Source organism: Bos javanicus, chromosome 17, assembly GCF_032452875.1.
Source record: "Bos javanicus breed banteng chromosome 17, ARS-OSU_banteng_1.0, whole genome shotgun sequence".
In the NCBI taxonomy this organism is placed as follows: domain Eukaryota; kingdom Metazoa; phylum Chordata; class Mammalia; order Artiodactyla; family Bovidae; genus Bos; species Bos javanicus.
The window spans coordinates 2501130-2518778 of record NC_083884.1 but is presented as its reverse complement, the minus strand read 5'-3'; the positions used below and the strand labels follow the sequence as shown (position 1 = coordinate 2518778).

Below are 17649 nucleotides of genomic sequence, written 5' to 3'. Positions count from 1 at the left end.
GAGACATAAGAGACGTGGGTTCGATCCCTGGGTTGGGAAGATCTCCTGGAGGACGGCATGGCAACCCATTCAGTATTCTTGCCTGGAGAGTCACATGGACAGAGAAGCCTGGTGGGCTACGGTCCATAGGGTCACAAAAAGTAGGACACAACTGAAGTGACTTACTACACACAGACGCACCCAACCTCTACACAGCCAGATCTCCAATTTATGGGCTTCCTTGGTTGTTCACATAATAAAGAATCTGCCTGTAATGCAAGAGACCTGGTTTCAATCCCTGGGTTAGGAAGATCCCTTGGAGAAGGGACCCACTCCAGTGTTCTTGCCCTGAGAATTCCATGGACAGAGGAGCCTGACAGCAATAGTCCATGCAGTCACAAAGAGTCAGACAGGACTGAGACAAACATTTTCATTTTCATTTTCTATACTTCTAGTATTTTTATTTATATCTGCAAAATTGAAATGTTAAGTCTGTCTTTTTTCTTATTTATTAGCTCCTATGTAAAAATATTTTGTAATTATCTTAAAATAAATTTTCAAGAAATGCAATTACAGTAACCTAACAAATTACCTGAAGATGTACTTTTGATCCACTCTAGTATTCTTGCCTGGAAAATCCCATGGACAGAGGAGCCTGGCGGGCTATAGTCCATGGGATCGCAAAGAGTCCAACACAACTTAGCGACTAAACCAAACCAAACCAACAAATTACCTGAAGATGTACTTTTGATTGGAAGAATTCTAGGTTTAGTTTCCATTTTCATTTTCTCTTTTTCAACTTCCTGTTGTTTATTTTGAGATTCAGGTAAGGGATTTATAACCATGCCTTCACCATTATCAAATGCAATGTCATCGTTTTTGATAGAGACTACTGGCTCATGTTTCCTCACATCATTGCTTGATTTCTTTGTTTTCAAAAAAGACAGTTTTGGAGAATTGTTTTCTTCATCATCTGATATGTGAAAATTATTCATTTTTTTATTAACTGAATTTTCATCTACTGAGGTGTCAGAAAAATCACCTAAGGAAACAGAAAAATAGAAGAGAAAAATATTTTCAATAGTACATTTTAAAGTTTTGAAGGTTACATTAATCAAAAACATTACCTTAAAGGCTAGATATGAATTTACAACTGTGAATAGATTTGGAACCCTAAAAAAACTCCTAACTTAGGCAGTCTATAAATTAAAATTTTCAGTTTCATTTATTTAAAACATACTTACTGAGTATGAATAGTGTATCAAGTCAAGCACTGTGCTTGCTCTGAGAGAAGTCATTCAAAGTTTCTTCAAAACAACAATCAGTCATAGACATTTAGATTTTGGACTGTAAAATTAATTTATTTTTTTCAAAAACTTCATCATATAAAATCAAGAATATTTGTAAATGGAAGAATTAGCTAATAATGTTTTTCCAGTAAAATTTTGGAACTGCTATTCCATCCATACCAGAGTATTAGATTTTATTATGAGAAGAAGAATAAAGAATGCTAACTTAACTATACAGTAATGATTTAACTATTGTTCTGGTACCTTTTACAGAGAACACCGAGAGTTTTTCACTGAATATCAAAGAATAAAACACTGAATTTCAAGTTCAGAATTTTGTATGTTTATCTTGAAATGTGAAATGTTAATATCTTACATAACCAAAGAAACCAAATTAATCATACAGTATTGACATACTGGGTTTTTTAAACGGATTCCCTTTCACAGCCAAAAAACCTTGATTTAGAAAAAGCATTATAAAAGTGATTCTGATGTACCCAAAGTTCAGTTCTATGGTCCCTAATTATTACCTCACTGTAGGTCTCATAGGGTTGGCCTTAAAGATGAACTTATCATCTCCAATATAATTTACCACTGACAAGCAAATCTGCTATCAGTTAATTTTCAGTTTTGTATACACATTCAGAAAAAAACAAGGACAATCATACAAGTTTTTGAAAATTAAGAGTGACTTTTTATTCATTAAAAAGTTGGAGACCTAAAACCAGTGAATTCACTGGTATTATTTTAGAATGGTGATTTTTGTTTGTTTGTTTTGTTTTCAGGTTTCGGCTATAACTAAGAAAGCAAAAAGAAGACATTTATTTTCTCACGTTCTCACATACCAATCTCATCACTGTCAAAGTCATCTGAGTATTCAGAACTTCTTTGTCTGGCTGAGCGAGCTGTAATTGCTTTTATTAGCTCATCCTGAAATGAGATAGTTAAAATCAGTCTCCACCCAAATGTGTACTCTCATATGTAGAATTAATTCTTTAAACAAATAATGCTTGATTAATAACTGCTTTAAAACTCAGATTTCATTCATCTAACAAATATTTACCGAAACCCTACTTTATGCCATGCACCCAAACTCTAAGAGGCAACACAGAACATCACAGATGACCCCTTTTTTCATGAAACTTACAGTTAAACAAGAAACACCAAGAAAATTAATTGAGGGACTCTATCTGGACTAGGTTCATTATAAACTGATATTTGGAAGAAACTGGTATTCTTCATGATCTTTTGTTTCAGCATATTGCTATTAACAGATGTAATGAATACCATAAATTGAGACCTTCAATTCAAAACTGTAGCAACTGGACACAGAAAGCTTAAATGTTATTATGTTAAACCAGAAAAAAAATTAACAATATTTGTATGAAAATGGCAATTAGAAGTTGCTATTTAACTTTCACAAGCGAATTTAACTTTTAATATACTAAGAACCTAGTATTTAGTTTGGTAGTCTTAAAGCCACACAGAAGAGCTGGTAATACTAGAGCCCAAATACAATCACCTGCAAAATCTCAAAAGAAACATAGGATTTACTCATGCTCTTTATAGGACTGCTCTAGGATTACTTTCAAGTCCAATATTCCTAATACAGGAATTACCTTGTAAAATCATTCAAAATAAAAATACTTTACCTGGAAAGTAGTTCTTTTGGTGACTTTTGGACTCTTTGTATACGCCAAAGTTGTGCTAAAAACTTCATCAGACATAGTGTGTTTTAATTCTCGACCTTTATAAAATGGCTAACCAATGATAGGAATAATTCAACCTCTGATGATGGCTGAAACACACAAAAAACAAGTCAGAGATTTTTGCATGCTTGAGAATTTGTGTTATTACATTTAATGCTTCCTTGGCCACCAGAAAGTGAAGTCGCTCAGTCGTGTCCGACTCTTTGCGACCCCATGGACTGTAGCCTACCAGGCTCCTCCGTCCATGGGATTTTCCAGGCAAGAGAACTGGAGAGGCTTGCCATTTGACCACCAGAAAAGCCAAATAAAAACAAGAAAAGCATCATTGAGCTGCATGTTCACTTCAACAGAGTTCTTGAAAATAAATAGCAAATTCTACCAACAAACTGGTTTTCAAAGAGAAAAGAAAATTCAAACTTAAGTTATCTTAGTTTTACAATTATTTTATTATCCTAAATAAGTTTTACAATTATTGCACTCACTTGAATAATGAGCGCAATGGCTTGTTGCCAATTAAAACAGAAACTTTTCTACCTCTCTTCCATTCAAAAGTATAATATTGCCTACAAAAGAGGCATATTTATTTAAAAGGCTACTTTTATTTTTAAAATGAAGTCTACTTTTATTTAAAAGAAAGTGAAGTCGCTCAGTCGTGTCCGACTCTTTGCGACCCCATGGACTGTAGCCTATCAGGCTCCTACGTCCATGGGATTTTCCAGGCAAGAGTGCTGGAATGGATTGCCATTGCCTTCTCCAGGGGATCTTCCCGACCCAGGAATGGAACCGGGGTCTCCCGCATTGCAGGCAGACGCTTTACCCTCTGAGCCACCAGGGAAGCCCTTTATTTGAAAGGCATACTTACTTAAAAGAAGAGTACTGTCAGCATAAAGGATCATCTAAGAACTTCATCATTTAATTTTTTTTTTTCTTTCACTCTTCCCTCTCACAAAAATGTTAATACAATTAGATAAAACAAAATGAAGTTGCTCCAGGAGGAGACTGCCGGGCCGCCCCGCTGCCCTCCGCAGCGCGCGGGGACCGCTCTGGCCCTACAAGGTGGTGGCGCCCTGTGCCTGACCGCTCGGCCCATTGCGGCCGACCCAGCAGCCACCACTAGCCACGCCAGTGCACAGCCGAGCGCGGCTCCGGCCCCAGTTCTCCGCGACCCGCAAGTCCCGCCTTCTGTATTCACCTGGCATTCCTGCGGAGGGCAGCCCGCAACCCGAGAACCCAGCGGCTGGCCCCTCTACCCGGCCTGCCCCTGGCTGCTTTCAGAGACCTGGCTTCTTAGGAAGCTTGGAGGCGAGACGAAGAACGGAGGTGGGGGGGGCGGTTGCTAGGATACAAGATCTCTGGGAGGAAGTGACTACTCCTGCCCCGGGCCTCGGGTACCTAACACCGCCCTGCAGCCCTACGTGTCACTGAGGCGACCGCCCAGAGGAAGGAAATGACGTCAGCCACTCTGGGTCTGGGGAGAAGGATGTTTTACCTGTCGCCTATGCTTCAGTCGTTACCTAGGAGACGGGACCCATCTGGCTGCCTTAGAGTTGGCGCCTGCGCACTGAGAGTTGGCGCCTGCCAGTGGCGTGAGGGGCTTCATCAGCGCAAAGCATATCCGTTGTTTTGCCACAGTTGTCACAGACATGAAGTTCTGTGAATCGGAGTAGTGTACTGACGGACTAATGCACTGATAGATGGGACAGAAAGGCAAGATAATGTCTTTTGCAGGCTCAGGAGTCAAAGGGCACATTTGAATCCTGGCGCACCTCTCTCTATCCATGTGATGTCCTGCAATTTAAGGTCTGTATACCCTAGTTTCCTCTTCTGTATTAAAAAAAAAAGAAAAAAAAAGGAGGCTATAATATTAATAGTAACCTTAATAGCCATAAAGAAAGCCGAGCGCCAGAGATTTGATGCTTTTGAACTGTGGTGTTGGCGAATACTCTTGAGAGTCCCTTGAACTGCAAGGAGATCCAGCCAGTCCATCCTAAAGGAAATCAGTCCTGAATATTCATTGGAAGGAATAATGTCGAAGCTGAAGCTCCAATACTTTGGCCATCCCACGCGAAGAACTGACTCATTGGAAAAGACCCTGATGCTGGGAAAGATTGAGCACAGGAGGAGAAGTAGACGACAGAGGATGAGATGGTTGGATGCCATCAACGACTCGATGGACATGAGTTTGAGCAAACTCCTGGATGTTGGTGATGGACAGAGAAGCCTGATGTGCTGCCGTGCATGGGGTAGCAAAGAGTCGGACACGGCTGAGTGACGGAACAGAGGTGAACTGGTGTTGCTGTGAGTATTGAACGAAATTATGCAGATGGAATACTTGAAAGATTGCCTGGGATTGCATTCCATCAGTGTTAGATAACACTGTATGTAACTCAGCCACAAAGGGCCTGGACAGAAGTCATTCCTTGGACACACAGCTTAAAACCCATTCCAAGTGTTTCTTTAATGTAAATTCTTTGGGTATGTACTCAGTGGATATTCTGGCAAAAATTAAATCAGTCAACAAAATAAACTAAAAAGGCAGAGGACTGTGTGCTGATAAAGTAACCAAAAATAACAACACTTAACTAGCGTAGGTAATCCTTAACAAAATAAACAAACAAACAAAAAAAGACACTTCTTTAAAGACTTTAAAATAACAAGGATTTCTACTATTTTTTTTAATTTAGAAGAAGCTTAATCCTAACTGAATTGTCTGAATTTATTATTCATTGACTAGTAAATTAAACTTGTTCTCAGTATTTTTCCCCCTACCTCTGAATTTTTTTTCACTTCTTCAACAATTTATTTATAAAGAAATCACAGTGGATACAAGTTTAATAAATCAATATGTTGAAAAACTAAATGTGCATAGCAAGAAATACTAAATTTAGTTTTTTAAAAAAGACAGTTCATGCTTTTAACAATCTGTGCAATGTAACTTTTTAAATACAGACTTCAGTTTATGCTCAACTTGTTTGAAAAATTTAGTTTGGTCAACATTTGCTTAACTTCGATGTTTTCAAGAAATTCTTTTTTAACTTTTTACTTTGTATTGGATTATAGCCAATCGATTATCAATGTTGTGATAGTTTCTGGTGAACAGTTAAGGGACTCGGCTTCTCATATACATGTATATATTCTCCCCCAAACTCCCCTTCCATCCAAGCTGCTACATTACATTGAGCAGTGTTCTGTGTGCTATTCAGTAAGTAGGCTGTTGTTGGTTATCCATTTTAAATATAGCAGTGAGTACACGTCCACCCCAACTCACTAACTATCCCTTTCCCTCATGCTTTCCCTCCTACAACCATAAGATTGTTTTCTAAATTTATGGGTGTCTTTCTGTTTTGTACATTCATTTGTATCTTTTCTTTTCAGATTCCACATAAAAGGGATGTCATATGCTATTTTTCCTTCTCTGTCTGACTTACTTACACTCACTATGGCAATCTCTAGGCCCATGTTGCTGCAAATGGCATTGGTTTATTCTTTTTAATGGTTGATTAATATTCAATTGTATATTGAGAAACCTATATGCAGGTCAGGAAGCAACAGTTAGAACTGGACATGGAACAACAGACTGGTTCCAAATAGGAAAAGGATTACGTAAAGTCTGTATATTGTCACCCTGCTTATTTAACTTATATGCAGAGTACATCATGAGAAACGCTGGGCTGGAAGAAAAACAAGCTGGAGTCAAGATTGTTGGGGGAAATATTAATAATCTCAGATGTACAGATGACACCACCCTTATGGCAGAAAGTGAAGAGGAACTAAAGAGCCTCTTGATGAAAGTGAAAGAGGAGAGTGAAAAAGTTGGCTTAAGGCTCAACATTCAGAAAACGAAGATCATGGCATCCGGTCCCATCACTTCATGGGAAATAGATGGGGAAACAGTGGAAACAGTGTCAGACTTTATTTTTGGGGACTCCAAAATCACTGCAGATGCTGACTGCAGCCATGAAATTAAAAGACACTTACTCCTTGGAAGGAAAGTTATGACCAACCTTGATAGCATATTAAAAACCAGAGACATTACTTTGCCAACAAAGGTCCGTCTAGTCAAGGCTATGGTTTTTCCAGTAGTCATGTATGGATGTGAGAGTTGGACTGTGAAGAAAGCTGAGTGCCGAAGAATTGATGCTTTTGAACTGTGGTGTTGGAGAAGACTCTTGAGAGTCCCTTGGACTGCAAGGAGATCCAACCAGTCCATTCTAAAGGAGATCAGTCCTGGGTGTTCTTTGGGAGGAATGATGCTAAAGCTGAAACTCCAGTACTTTAGACACCTGATGCGAAGAGTTGACTCATTGGAAAAGACTCTGATGCTGGGAGGGATTGGGGACAGGAGGAGAAGGGGACAACAGTGGATGAGATGGGTGGATGGCATCACTGACTCGATTGACGTGAGTTTGAGTGAACTCCAGGAGTTGGTGATGGACAGGGAGGCCTGGCGTGCTGCTTTTCATGGGATCACAAATAGTCGGACGCGACTGAACTGAACTGAACCATATCTTCTTTATCCATTTTCTGTCAATGGACATCTAGGTTGCTTCCAGGTCTTGCTATTGTATCAGTGCTTCAATAAACATTGGGATGTCTGTATCCTTTCAGATCATGTTTTTCTCTGGATATATGCCCAGGAGTGGGATTGTGGGACCCTGCATATGTCCATATGGTAACTCTATTTTTAGTTTTTTAAGGAACCTACATACTGTTCTCCATAGTGGCTATACCAATTTACATTCCCACTAACAGAGTAGAAGGATTCCCTTCTCTCCACACTTTCTCCAGCATTTATTGTTTGTATTTTTTGATGGTAGCCATTCTTGCTGTTATGAGGTGATATTTCATTGTAGTTTGATTCATATTTCTCTAATAATTAGCAATGTTGAACATTTTCATTTTCATGTACCTCCTGACCATCTGAATATCTCTTTGGAGAAATATCTATTTATGTTTTCTGTTCTCTTATTGATTGGGTTGTTTGTTTTGATGCTTTAAGTATCATGAGCTGTTTGTAAATTTTGGAGACTAATCCCTTGTTGGTGATATCATCTGCAAATATTTTCTCCCAATCAGTGTGTTGCCTTTTCATTTTGTTTGTTTCCTTTGCTGTGCAAAAGCTTTTATGTTTAAGTAGGTCCCATTTGTCTTTGTTTTTATTTCCATTATTCTGCAACATGTATCAAAAAAAATATTGCTGCAATTTATGTCAGAGAGTGTTCTGTTTTCCTCTAGGAGTTTTATAATGTGCAGTCTCACATTTAGATCTTTAATCCTTTTTGAGCCTTTTAAAAAATATGGTATTAAATTATTATCTAATTAAAATTTTTTTCATACTAATATATATTCCTTTATTAAATTTTCTTAAATTACTAAAACATTTTAAAATGTCTTTTGTATCCTCTGCTGATGGTATGCTATAATTTATTTAGCGGGTTTCCCTGTGATGGACATTTAGGTTGTTTACATTTGTTTGCTCCTGAGAAATGTGTACAAGGCTTGTGGGGCAGACCTGCATAACAGAGATGGGGGTGCTCACCCAGTACCCCGGCAGTCCTAACCCAGAGACAGTTTGTCATGTTCACAGCAGTTATATTCCCAGGGGCTCCAGAGAACTCATAAATGACTGAAATTGTCTTCTTTGATCACCCATCCCACTGCCAAGGGCAGAACATCCGGACCACTCTCTTAGCTTGCTGTTCTTATTGTTTAGTCACTAGGTCATGTCTGACTCTTTTGTGACCTCATGGACTCTAGCCCACCAGGCTCCTCTGTCCATGGGATTTCCCAGGCAAGAATACTGGAATGAGTTGCCATTTTTATTTCCTTCTCCAGGGGATTTTCCTAACCCAGGGATTGAAATCACATCTCCTGCTTTGCAAGCGGATTTTTTACTGCTGAGCCACCCTCTTAGCTCAGTTCAATCCAGTTGCTCAGTCATGTCCTACTCTTTGAAACCCCATGGACTGCAGCACACCAGGCTTCCCTGTCCACCACCAAATAGCTGTACAGATTTCCCAACACCATTTGTTGAAGAGACTGTCTTTCCAACATTGAATAATCTTGCCTTCTTTACCTTAGATTAATTGACCATAGGTCCGTAGGTTTATTTCTGGGGTTTCTATCTTGTTCTATATCTTTATTTTTGTACCAGTATCATACCATTTAAATGACTATAGCGTTGCAATATAGTCTGAGGTTAGGAAGCCTAATTCCCCCAGCTAGTTTTTTTTTTTTTTTTCCCACCCTAAAGTTTGCTTTGGCTAGTCAGGATATTTTGTGTCTCTATACACATTTTAAGATTTTTGTTGTTGTTCTTCTTCTGTGAAAAATACCATTGGTAATTTAATAGGGATTGCATTGAATCTGTAGATTGCTTTGAGTAGTGTAGTAGTCATTTTGACAATATTGATTCTTCCAATCCACAAAGTGATATATCTTTTCATCTTTTTATGTCTTCCTCAATTTCTTTCATCAGCATCTTATATTTTTCAGAGTACAGGTCTTTTGCCTCCTTAGGTAAGATTATTCCTAGGTATTTTATTCTTTTTGATGTGACAGTAAATGGAATTTACTTAAATTCTCTTAAATTTTTCTTCCTGATCATTCATTGTTAGTGTATAGAAATGCAGCAGATTTCTGTGTATTAATTTTTTAACCTGCAACTTTACCAAATAAATTGATGAGTTCTAGTAGTTTTCTCATTGCATCTTTAGGATCTTATGTGTACAGTATCATGTCATCTGCAAATAGTGACAGTTTAAATTCTTTTCCAATTTGGATTCCATTTATTTCTTTTCTTCTCTGATTACTATAGCTAGGACTTCTAAAATTATGCTGAATAAAAGTTGTGAGAGTGGACATCTATGGCTTGTTCCTGATCTTAGAGCAAATACTTTCAGCATTTCACCATTGAGTATGATGTTAGCTTTACTTTTGTTATATAGGGCTTTATTATATTGAAGTATGTTCTTTATATGCCCAGTTTCTGGAGCGTTTTAATCATAAAAGGGTGCTGGATTTTGTTAAAAAGCTTTTTCTGCTTATATTGAGATGATCATATGGTTTTTATTCTTCAATTTCTTGATGTGGTGTATCACATTATTTGATTTGTGGATATTGAAAAATTCTCGAATCCCTGAGATGAGTCCCACTTGATCATGGTATATGACCTTTTTAATGTATTGAATTTGGATTGCTAGTATTTTGTTGAGAATTTTTGCATCTGTGTTCCTCAGTGATATTGGCCAGTAATTTTCTTCTTCTTCTTCTTTTTTGTTTTTGTGGTATCTTTATCTGGTTTTAGCATCTGAGTGATGGTGGCTTCATTTAATGAGTTTGAAAGTTTTCATTCCTTTGAAATTTTTTGGAACGTTTCCAAAAGGAAAGGTCTTCTCCAAATAGTTGGTAAAATTTACCTGTGAAGCCATCAGGTCTGGGACTTTTGCTTGTTGTTAAACCCAGTTTCAATTTCCGTGCTTGTGTTTCATCTGTTCATATTTTCTATTTCTCCCTGGTTCAGCCTTTGGAGATTGTACCTTTCTAAGAATTATCCATTTCTTCTATGCTGTTTATTGACATACACTTGCTCATAGTAGTCTCATGATCCTTTGTATTTCTGTGGAGTCAGTTGTAGCTTCTTTTTCATTTCTAATTTTATTGATTTCAGTCCTTTCTCTTTCTTCTATTGATGAGTCTGGCTAAAGGTTTATCAATTTTGTTTATCTTTTCAGAGATCCAACTTTTAATTTCTTTGATCTTTTCAGTTGTTTTCTTTGTATCTATTTCATTTATTTCTGCTCTTTCTGAATTCTTTCCTTCTACTAACTTTAGGTCTTGTTTTTCCTTCTTTTCTAGCTATTTTTAATGTAAGATTAGGTTGTCTACTTGAGATTTGAGTGACTGAACTGACTTTGTCTCTTATAATAGTTTTTATTTTTAAGTCTATTTTGTCTGATATGGGTATTTCTACTCCAGCTTTCTTTTGATTTCCATTGACGTGTAATACCTTCTTCCATATTCTTACTTTCAGTCTGTAAGTGTTCCTAGGTCTGAGATGGATCTCTTGTAAACAATGTATATTTGGGTCTTGTTTTTGTATCCGCCCAGCCAGTCTATGTCTTTTGATTTGTGCACTTAATCCGTTTACATTTAAGGTAATTATTGATGTGCATGATCCTATTACCGTTTTCTTAATTTGTTTGTTTTGTAGGTCGTTTCCTTCTCTTGTATTTCCTGCCTAGAGAAGTTTATTTAGCATTGGATGTAAAACCATTTTGGTGGTGATGAATTCTCTTAACTTTTGCTTGTCTGTAAAGCTTTTGAATTCTCCATCAGATCTGAATGATAGTCTTGGTAAATAGAGTATTCTTGATTGTAGGTTATTCTTTCTCATCACTTTAGTGCCATTCCATTCTTTGGGCTTCCCTGGTGGCTCAGCTGGTAAAGAGTCTATCTGCAATGCAGGAGACCTGGGTTTGATCCTTGGGTTGGGAAGATCCCCTAGAGAAGAGAACAACTACCCATTCCAGTATTCTGGCCTGGAGAATTCCATGGACTTTATAGTCCATGGGGTCACAAAGTCAGACACAACTGAATAACTTTCACTGGGCTTCCCTGATGACTCAGCTGGTAAAGAATCTGCCTGTAATACAGTTGATCTGGGTTCAATCCCTGGGTTGGGAAAATCCCCTGGAGAAGGGAAAGGATACCCACTCTAGTATTCTGGCTTGGAGAATTCCATGGACCATGTAGTCCATTGGATCACAAAGAGTTGGACATGACTGAGTGACTTTTACTTCACTTCCCTTCTGGATTGTAGAGTTTCTGTTGAGAAATCAGCTGATAACCTTATAGGAGTTGTCTTGTATGTTGTCATTTTTTCCTTGTTGCTTTTAATATTTTATCTTTGTTTTTAGTTTTTGTCAGTTTGTTTACTATGTGTGCTCTTCCTTGAATTTAGCCTACCTGGGACTTTCTGTGCTTCCTGGATTTGGTAAACTGTTTCTTTACTTTATGTGATGGACATTTTCAGCTATTATCTCTTTAAATATTTTCTTGGATCCTTTCTCTCTCTCTTCTCCTTCTGAGACCCTTATAATGAGAATGTTTGTGCATTTAATGGTGTCCTAGAGGTCTCTTAGGCTGTCTTCATTTCTTTTCATTCTTTTTTCTATTGTTTTGCAGCAGTGATTTTCACCATGTTTTCTACCAGGTCACTTATCCATTCCTTTGCCTCAGTTATTTTGCTGTTGATCCCTTCTAGTGTATTGTTCATCTCTGTTTATTTGTTCTTTAGTTCTTCTAGGTCTTTGGTAAACATTTCTTACATTTTCTCCATTCTTTTTCCAAGATCTTGGATCATCTTCACTATCATTATACTGATTTATATCTGGAGATTTGCCTATCTCTACTGCATTTAGTTGCTTTTTTCTGGGGTTTTATTTTGTTCCTTTAGGCTATAACTCTGCTTTTTCATTTTGATTAACATCTGTGATTGTGGTTTTTGTTCTGGAGACTATGGAGTTGTACTTCTGGCTTCTCTTGTCCACCCTCCAGTGGATGAGACTGAGGCTTGTGCAAGTTTACTGATAAGAGGGACTGTTGGTGGGGAAAACTGGCTCTTTCTCATGTGGGCAGGCCACACACAGTAAAATTTTAATCCAGTTGTCTACTGTGAGTTGCTTGGCCTGTGCAGGCTTGGAGTCTATAGGCTGTATGGTAGGGATAATGGTGACCTCCAAGAAGTCTCACACCAAGGGGTACCTCCCTAGACTGCTACCACCTGTGCCCCCATCCATGTAACAGGCCACTGCTGACCCATACCACCATAGGGGACCCTGCCACACAAGCAGGTAGGTCTGATTCAGTCCCCTGTGGAGTCACTGCTCCTTTCCCCTGGGTCTTGGTGCACACAACATTTTGTTTGTGCCTTCTAAAAATGGAGTTTCTGTTTCCCCTAGTCCTGTGGAAATCCTGTAATCAAATCCCACTAACCTTCAAAGTCAGATTCCCTGGAGATTCCTAGTCTCTTTGCTGGACCTCCATGCTGGGAAGCTGACATGGGGCTCAGTACCTTCACACCAGTGGAAGAACTTCTTGGCATTACTGTTCTCCAGCTTGTGGGTCACCCACTCAGCGAGTATGGGATTTGATTTTAGCATGATTACACCCCTCCTACTATCTCACTGTGGCTTTTCCTTTGTCTTTAGATGTGGAGTATCTTTTTTTGGTGGGTTCCAGCATCCTCCTGTTGATGGTCATTCAACAACTAGTTGTGATTTTGGTGCTCTTGCAGGAGGAGATGCGCAATGTCCTAGTACATGACCTTGAACCAATCTTCTGATGTTTTCAAAAATTTTTAAGTGAATGTCTGCATCAGAGAGTTTCGTTTACCACTTACTGTTAACTTCCTGACCCATATAAGTTATTAACCAACAAATATGATTTCATCATAGTACCTATATCCACAATGAGAGGACCATGTCCACATTTTCCTTATATATGAGATACTAATTTGCTTATGTTGAAATATTTATATTCATTCAAAAACACTCATTTTTTTCATCTATTTGGCTAATATAGTTTGTACTTAGATTTTGTTTAAAAAATAAAATTCAAAAAAATTAGAGAGCCTTTAAGGAAAGAGTATCTTTTTTACAAACCCACTAGATTTATATTTTCAACTTAATTCAAAATAATTAATGCAGGATATCAAGTCTATGCCATACATAGCTACAATAAACAAGACAGTTAACCTGAACTAGCTAAGTTCTTCATAAGCCCTAATGCACAGTGGCTTTCACTATTATCTTAAGCAGCAGAATATTATGTACTTTATTAATACTTTCAGGTAACCAGTATAATAATATGTTAATAACAGCATTATATAAACCTGAATTAATATTGGGTTGGCCAAAAAGAACCCAAATGAACTTTTTAGCCAATGAACTGATAGTATGATGTTGTTTAATGTACAGTTTGCAATAAATAACTTTTGAATGAATGAAATCAAGAATAAACAAAAAGCATTTTAAGTTGAAAAATAATTTTTGAAACACTCCTAAAAGAGATTATAGATACTCAAAATGAAACACTCCAACATGCAAAATTTCAGTAGCTTATTTAACATTTTCTCTATATTTTATTTTTCTAATATGCATTTGATCACAGCAAACTTCTTTAGAGTTCAGTACTCTTTCCATTTCTGAACTTTGCCTTTGTTCATTCAATAAGTAAATAAGTATACCTATAACATTCTGTGTCAAATTTGGTGAGTTCCAAGGTAAAGCAGACTAAGTTCCTGTTTGGGGATCATATACAATAGAGAGAGCTAGGAGACTGGGTAAACAAATAATGACTATACATTGTGAGAATTTCTCTATCAGAGTACATAGTAAGAAACTCTCAAGAGAGAAAAATTCATCCTGGAGGTCCTAAAAAATTATTCAGAGAAAGTGAATTTGAGTTGATTAATGAGTTTAGGAGATAAGGAAGGATCAGTAGTCTATTTTAAGCAGAGGAAATGGTCTATGAATATGGAGGCTCACACTGTGCTGTTTGCTGAGCAAGGAAGGGAGTAAGAAGGCCCATTTCCAGATCAAGAAGCAACTGAGAAGTGATTCTTCTACAAAAGATCCTTGCTTCACCTGAGTAGGCAAATTATTATATTCTGTGACTGGCAGCATGAGTTAGAGACAAAGGATCTTGTACTCAAAGATCCTTGCACTCATTGCTGGTTGAAAACACAAAGCACCCATCTAACATTTTGAGAGGTGTACTACAAAAGCAATTCCATATGGGTGTCAATTGATAAAGATTATACTTACATTAAACACTGAATGCCCATGTTGGCAGAGAATAGGAAAAAGCACCCAGATTCAAGTGCATTTGCCAATCAATACTTGTGGCTTATAGAAGGCTTATAGAAACAAGAGGCTTATATAGAAGGGAAATATTAGAATCTTGGGAAAGACAACCATGACCAGCTACATTAGATAAAGTGTTTATCAGTTTCTTATGAGTCATGGAAAACTGGCCATTGTTAGTCAAATATTCCAGTATATATTCTTTTGAGCTGTTATGTAGAAATACATGAGGTATTATGCAGCAAGAGAAATATGATTCCTCATCGTTCCAGCTCAGAACTTGTCATTCTGAACATATTAATTTTGTTATTAGGATAATGTCCTTAATTAAATACCCCCTACAGATATTGTTCTAGACAAAGATAAATGATCTGAGTGAATATCATTTTTACTACCTGTATGTTACTAACTGTCCTATACTTTACTTGTATCACTTCATTTATTCCTTACAAAGCTCGGTGAAATTGGTGCTTTTTATATCTACATTTTATAGATGAAAATGGAAGACACGAAAACCATTTTTCCCCAAGATATTATGGCTAATAATTGATAGGAGAAGGATTTGGATTTAGGCAGGATAACCTAGAGCCAGTGCTCTTAACAATGTTCTTGTTGGCGGGGAGGAATGTCCCTCCAAAATCAATGTCCTAATCACCAGAGCATGTCAAAAGGGACTCTGCAGAATGATTTAGTTAAAAATTTTAATGTGAAGAGATTATCCTGGATTATCTGGGTGGGCTCAACATAATTACAAGGGTCTTTATAAAGAGAATCAGGCAAAGAAAGAGTCAGAGAGAGGATGTAATGACAATGGAAGTGGAGATTGGAGTGATTTGGGGCCAGCCATCAGAAAATGTGGGCAGCCTCTTAGAAGCTGGAAAAGACTAGGAGACAGATTCTCCACTAAATTCTTCAAAGGATTTAACCCTTTTTCTCATTTTAAATTTCTGGCCTCATAAGTATAAAAGAATAAATGTGTGTTGTAAGTCACTGTTTGTAGTAATTTGCTATGAGAGCAATAGGAAATTAATACAAGAATTGTGCCAAATTTTCATATTCATGATATTTTCAGTCAACTTCCTGCTACTCAGAATGGGCAAAACTGGGCAATATTTATCTATTTCTATGTTAATATGTCTTATTTCTTTTTCTGCTCCACATTACAAGGAAGCAGGGCCAATCATGGTCTATCCAGGAGCTAAAAGCTAGTGTTAGTCTGGTACATGGCTCCCTAGGACACTGACTAGGGAGTTAGTACGATGCCTTAAACTAATTGAAATTAATATTTTGCTGGAAAAAAAAACTAGAAAATATTTGAAAGATGACTTGAAGGTTAAAGAAACTGGAAAGAAACTAAAAGAAAGATATTGTTATTGAACTTAGCTTGGCTGCTTGCCCCTTGAAAGCCAATACTGGCAAGTTGGAAAGGAAAGCTTGCATCGTGCAGGAAGTCAGCAATCTGGGGAGAAGGTGGATGTATATCCAAAAGCCAACTCCCAGCTGCCAACCAGGGAGCAAGAGCTTTTCAAGGGGTGTCTCAGTAGTGTGTAGGTGGAAGGAGGGCACTACATGCAGAACAGCAGTCAGCTCTGACAGTCTCATGGAATTGGTAATGCAGTGGTCTGATCAGTGTCTTCTTGATTATTTTAGGTACAGTTTATCTTCAGCTCCAGGGTCAGTTTGTTCCCATCTCCTTGAGTCTTCTTAAAATGGTGCAAAATGGAGCATCTTATGTCACGGGCACTGTCTGGGCCCTATGCAGAGGATGTAGGGTGGGACATGGGCTGTCAGAGGGTTTTGCTCAGTTACAGTGTCACCCACGAAGCTCAGGAGAGCTGTGACATGGCCATGGAATTGCAGTGAAGCTAGAAAGGAATAGATAGATTTTAAAGTATTTTAAATAATATGACTAGAAATTTAGTGAAAAATGTGTGCTCGGGAAGTAACAGGGTAAAAGGAGACAATATGATGTTAGGTTTGGACTTGCTGTGTTTGAGGAGCCTGAAATATATGGCAGTGGGTGAGAGGCTGGGAAAATAAGGAGTGGAAATGGAAGGCAGTAGGGAACTTCAGCCTGGGTGTGAGCAAGGGCTATGGGAAGCCCAAGAAGGGAAGTGACTGCCAGAGACATTGAGGGAAAACCAAAGGAGAAGGTCCACAAATAAGGGAGTGCCCAATGCTTCTGAATCGTCACACAGAGGCAGCAATTGAGAGTTTGATTTTGTCCCTTAGGAGGCCCCTGGGATTTGCACAGTACCCAGGTGAGGACAGTTACAGTAGAAAAGTCAGAGATGTGTTAGAGGTGCTGGTACCTGCAGGAATCCGTTGTGCACATCCTGTCCCAACCCTGCATCCAGCAGCATCAAGCTAGTGGCTTGAAATCAGTCATGGTGGAGTATTCAAGTACCACAGTGTTACAAATCGGGATATTTATTCTCCCCTCCCCCAGATTAAACACTTACCTGCATTCAAATGGGTGAGAAAGAAGGCGAAGCATAATTGCATTACATCTAGCAGTTAATGGGAGGTGAGAAAAAGTGGGATGGAGAGACACAGGTATTGTTTCCAGAAGTTAGTGGGGCAAGGATTCTTTCTTATGGTATGGTATGTGTGTATGTATGTATATACGGCATATATGGTATGTAAGGTATGAGAACATCTCGAGACACAGGTAAGTTTGAAAACTATTTTTGTCTGTGAAATGTCCCAGACAAGACTGATTTGCTACACAGACTTCATTATATAATTACAGTTTTCATAAATTTTCACTACTAATAAAACTTCATATATAAAAACTCATATTAT

General features: G+C 38.0%; 1 protein-coding gene across 7 annotated transcripts in view; it reads right to left on the bottom strand.

The window, feature by feature from the left end:
* Nucleotides 1–4340, bottom strand: part of MAP9 (microtubule associated protein 9) — a 50264-nt gene extending 45924 nt beyond the window's left edge. Inside the window, exons 1-4 of one of the 7 annotated variants that reach the window (XM_061383895.1) lie at nucleotides 4170–4340; nucleotides 2921–3066; nucleotides 2114–2198; nucleotides 713–1021 (exon numbers count right to left, since the gene is read on the bottom strand). In XM_061383895.1, coding sequence (XP_061239879.1) covers nucleotides 713–1021; nucleotides 2114–2198; nucleotides 2921–2995 — 469 coding nt within the window. In that variant the 5' untranslated portion in view covers nucleotides 2996–3066; nucleotides 4170–4340. Of the gene's footprint in view, nucleotides 1–712; nucleotides 1022–2113; nucleotides 2199–2920; nucleotides 3067–3839; nucleotides 3993–4169 lie in introns of those variants that run through there. The other 6 variants (XM_061383902.1, XM_061383901.1, XM_061383897.1 and 3 more) reach the window with 6 other exon arrangements.
* Nucleotides 4341–17649: the final 13309 nt, after the last annotated feature.